Below are 4,875 nucleotides of genomic sequence, written 5' to 3' on the forward strand. Positions count from 1 at the left end.
CCAGCCCGAGTGGTAAAAAAGAACTTATAACCAGAAACACACGTTGATCTTGCGTTCTTACAACCCTAGCATTTTAAGAGGAGTTGGGCTCGTCTGTGATGCTATAAATCTTCTTTTCCGAACGACTCAAAGCGTCTACCGTAACCGTGAGCATTTCGCCCCGTCTAAAACACACATATAAAATCAAGGATATTCTGTATTTTCTATATATCAATTTGCGGGACATACACACACAGATGAAAAATTGCATGCAATTCCTTGATTCTTGACGCGATATTCTGTTATAAAATATAAAAAAAAAAACACCTTAGACAAATTTTTGCGTACGTTCACCACTACCCAATATACTGTATTCTGTTTTTTTGGGTAACTGGTCCGCAGGTTCGTACACCAGATCGTTTTGAAAATGACTTGTATCATAATCGATTGTGGTCTTAATTGGCTCAATATAGTTTTGACGCACTTCAGTAGTCATACCGGAATAGGGCACCGATTTTACTTGACTGGCAAACTCGCAACGTCGTTTAACACATTCATCTGCAGCGAATTTATCGCACTGCTGAACATCTTTGTGGCGAAATACGTTCTTTCTGCGAAGTTCAATATCTTTCCAATTCCAAAATGTTATATTATCGTGGGCACCAATACCTTGCATTATATCGTTGGGAGACCGATAACAATAATCTAAACGTTGAGTGGTAGCTTGGGGATCCAAGTACTTGCTATAGCCGTGCATATTACGATCCACGGTAACAATAGTTGAACCGACCGGAGCTGGTAATAGTGGATAGACTGGTGCTAAATTTGAATGCTCTGGGTTCCATGAGAAATCTGAGCGTGTTACACTTGTAGCTGGTTGCATTGGACGTTTCAGAAATTTTAGTTTCATTTCGTAGCATGTTTTCATATTTTCCATTTTCCTAGGTAAAGTTGGATTACGGTCTTCATAAGGATCAGCGAACTTCCACACATAATTGGCCTTATAATCACTAGTACGTTGTTTTACTAACACTTCATCCTCGACAAAGTGGCGGGATTCATTAATTTTGGCATGAATTTTATTACCATACATAGTGTCATTGATGTACCGATTACCCAGATAGGTGGAGGTACGCATATCTTGCTGTTTAGGCATCGGCTGCTTGTAATCAAGGGAACCGAATTCATCCAGCTTGCTGGTGTCGCGTTTAGTAAGGTTCGGCATTTTGATATGGAATTTGAATACACTTGTGCTTTCTTAGGACTTTGCTTAAATGTCCAGCAGAAGAACTGGTAAATAGCTTTAAAAAAAATATATTGCAGATCGACTTATAATATATTATAATAATGTATTTTAATCTTGTCAAGAGAGGCGAACATACCATATCTTCATTGAGGACAATGGTTGCCATGAGATTTCTAGAAATTATTATTATCTTCTGCAAGAGAGAAGAGAATTTTTGGTCGTTTCATAATACTGATTAGGTACACGCTTGTAGGCGACATTTTTCAATTTTTTTTCAAAAAATCAATCAATCGTAGGTATCAACAAAGCCATATAAAGCACGTTTTCCGCACGTTTACGCCTGATCAATACGTATTGCGGCCATCTTCATATACATATATATATGGGTTCTCGCCCTTAACGCATTAGGAAAACTCTCTCTTAAAAAAAAATTGACCACGCCCACCCGATATTATGGTATATCAAAGTATAATTTTTTTTTAGCAACCTGATCCCTCAATAAACCCATAAAGAATCTAAAATCTTGGTCAGATCCAAATTCGGAACGTACCGAAACATGTCCCTCAATCGGCGGTCCATCAGCCAATTATGTATCTGTGGTAAATATCGTCACGATCGCAAATCAAATTTGTAAGAGAATTTAAAAACGACCCAAACTGGTTGGAAGACACGGTTGCATTGCCCACGCGCCTATGCACAAAAACTGTGTTTGCTTTCTGCTATTTTTGCTATTTACTCATGAAGTACAACACTGCTACTGAGTTTGGCAATTTAGTTCTTTTCGTTTTTTTAGTACAACGGTGGAGGGTATAAAAAATTCGGTCACGACCGATTATAGTTTTTTTACTCGTTCATTTTGACATTGTTCCTTTGAAGTTGTTGTTGGAGTGAATTTTACCTAGTAGTTTACCTAGTATTTCGAGTCGGGGAAGGATGTTAAAAGTCTACCGTATAGGAATAAAGCGAGAGATATGTGTCTTATTGGCATGTTTTTATATCCTATTAATTCTACAAGACAATCTTTCTCTTCGATTTTATGAAAACCTCTTTGGTCCGTTTCAATTTTATTCCAATGCCCCATTTATTTGCATAAGTCTGACAATCGAAGGAACCAAAAGCAGCGTCATCTTTTCCTCCGTACTGCGTAAATAGTTCTGTCGTCCAAGGAAGCGTCCAGGGACGCCTGCGTTTACTTATTTTTTCCTACTTACTTGAAAGTTTACCATAACTGATTTTCGTGCTTAAGCTGGTAATGGTAATAAAACAAATTTGTGAAGGGAGTAGGCTTCAAAGAAAACTTCATGGTCTCAATCGATATTTCAAGGTTTTTGGCTATAGAAAGCCAAACTATCTGCTCGGAATCTTATCTCGTTAATTGCAGCATTCCTTGCCTTGTAAACGTTTGCCAATGCTCTGGCGGCTATAATAGGAGCGTTAGCTTACTTACCCTTCGTATTGCATAATAAAAAGCATATTCACCTCATTTAGTTTGAATTGCATCGTTGCAAAGACCTTCGAAAAGAAAAACGAAGCCAATAAAAAATTGAAGAGTCGATAGATACACAGTTAGGCGAAGGAAGAGAAAGAAAGAGTTTAGGAAACGTTGCCAAGAGAATTAAGTCATTAAATTCTATAAAGAACTGAAGTCCTCATATCATTGCTTTTGTGGGAATTATACTTAATAAATTTTGCAAAAAGATCTTAATCCTCTTTACGGTTTAAAAGTAACAGATAGTTTTAATTCCTTAAAACAAACGCACGCCAATCTGCTGGGATGAGTTTGTATGTGGTTTTGCGACTATTTAATATACAATCATGAATTAAACTGGAACAGTAGTTAGGATGCTTAGCAAGGCAAACAAAGCAAAAAAAAAAAAAAAAAAAACAATAAAGAAAAAACAATAAAGAAAAGAGAAAAGTTTTACAGCAGCAAATATGGGCAAACTTCTACCTACGCACATAAATAAATGCATATGTAAAGGCTGCTCAGATCTCCTTTACCTTAAAGTGAAACATTTTCAAAACACGTTGATACATATGCATGAGCAATAATTTTATGGTTTTTGGTCGCAAGCGTTTTATGTTTTTCAACTCTAACACACACACACACACACACAACTTTATGTTGTTTATTGTTTTTGGCAGCATTGTGTGTTTGTTTTTTTGAGAAGCAAAACGCATGCGAGGAAAAACTTTTAATCCTTTTGTTAAAAAGGAAACCTATAAATTGCAGTAATTTTCGCCTGAAGTCAAATGTTTGATATTATTTTGGGGAAAAGTTCTACATGTTTGTTGTGCATTGTGCATTACTGAAACCTGATTGGACAGAGTACAAGATATTATTGTTTTAATATGTATTCCAATGAAAAGAGTAAGGTGTGTATTCTTAAGAGTACACAGAATATGGAACTTGTGTACGTCAGAAAATAATACCTTATGAATATCAAACTTCTGCTTCCTGTTTTTTTTTTTTGATGAGATAACAATATCAATAGTGGTTATCAAAACGGTTACATCAGTCACAATAATGGCGCCATTGGTTTAGCTTGATTGCACTTCAAAGGCACACAGAAAACGCATCTTCACTCTTTCTTCCTTTTTAATTAAGATAACTATAGGTGTAGTAAAGTGCTTTTTTTTTTTTTTTTTGATTTATGTTATTAAGGATGCGGCAATCATTTTCGAAATCTGTCCAGCCCCTTCAAATTTTTTTTTTTTTTTTGGGGGGGTTTTCTACTCTTTGAGGTTCGCGGAATTTAATAATTACAGTTTGGAAATCAAGAAAATGATAATTAAATAAAAAAAGGAAAGATCTTGCAGTTACTGATAGAGCCTCCTACCGCACGATAAACTGTTTAGGAAGTCCTGAATCTCGTTTACCCAACTACGATTTCTTAGATCCCAGAAGACTTGTGCTTTATAAAATATTAATAATAAAAATCGGACTTACTCCGAACTTCACATATACATTATGACCTGGCCATATCCAGTTATTGTGTTTTATCCATTGTTAACCTAAGTTAGTAATAAAAATATACGCGTTCCTAAAGGAAAAACTCTCAAAAACTTTCAAAGGGGCAAATCGTAGTGGGACCTAGAAGGTTTATTGTACTCCTCCAAACTCTTAGGCGATCACGTGAGAGATAGACTATATTGTCTCTGACGTTAGGCAGACGTAGCGTTCGATCTTAATTGATAACCACCTCTTCACACAAAATGTAAAAGAAAGTCTCATCAGCATATTCGTAGGGTGTGCACAAGTTGGTATCTGAGATACCTATGTGGTTCAGGGCATGCTGATGGCCAAACGTAGGTCGCTCGTTCATAATTCCGTTAGCTTACACGTTGTACGGAGTGGTTTTATAAATCGTCTTGTTTACCGTGGTCCTGCATTCGTCTTTCAATGGAAAGCTGATCTTTTCGGTTCCCGCTGCGATCTGAGCACTTTAACGTGACTTTTTGGCATACCACAAAAGGATTAGGGATTTATTATGGTCCTTCAAGCGTCCCTGTTGACTGAACAGTTGTTTACTCCTTGCTATTCGAGTGATCAAATGGTCAAGTACTCTTGGTGAGTGCGCTTCATTGTGCTTTCTGAGCTGGTTCACAGTATCAAGGCACTCCCTCGCAAGACCAGAAAAAATGGTCAT

At 36.8% G+C, this 4,875-nt stretch overlaps 1 protein-coding gene across 1 annotated transcript; it reads right to left on the reverse strand.

Annotated features, from left to right (window-relative positions):
• Positions 1–307: 307 nt before the first annotated feature.
• On the reverse strand, positions 308–1,204 carry LOC119635797. Its single transcript, XM_038030802.1, has one exon. It carries the CDS (start codon positions 1,202–1,204, stop codon positions 308–310), a length of 897 nt encoding a protein of 298 aa, XP_037886730.1.
• Positions 1,205–4,875: the final 3,671 nt, after the last annotated feature.

Source organism: Glossina fuscipes, unplaced genomic scaffold, assembly GCF_014805625.2.
Source record: "Glossina fuscipes isolate IAEA_lab_2018 unplaced genomic scaffold, Yale_Gfus_2 27, whole genome shotgun sequence".
NCBI classification, from domain to species: domain Eukaryota; kingdom Metazoa; phylum Arthropoda; class Insecta; order Diptera; family Glossinidae; genus Glossina; species Glossina fuscipes.

Excerpts from the sequence above, each read along its gene's own strand:
- LOC119635797 (XM_038030802.1), bottom strand. The coding sequence starts at position 1,204 with ATGCCGAACCTTACTAAACGCGACACCAGCAAGCTGGATGAATTCGGT.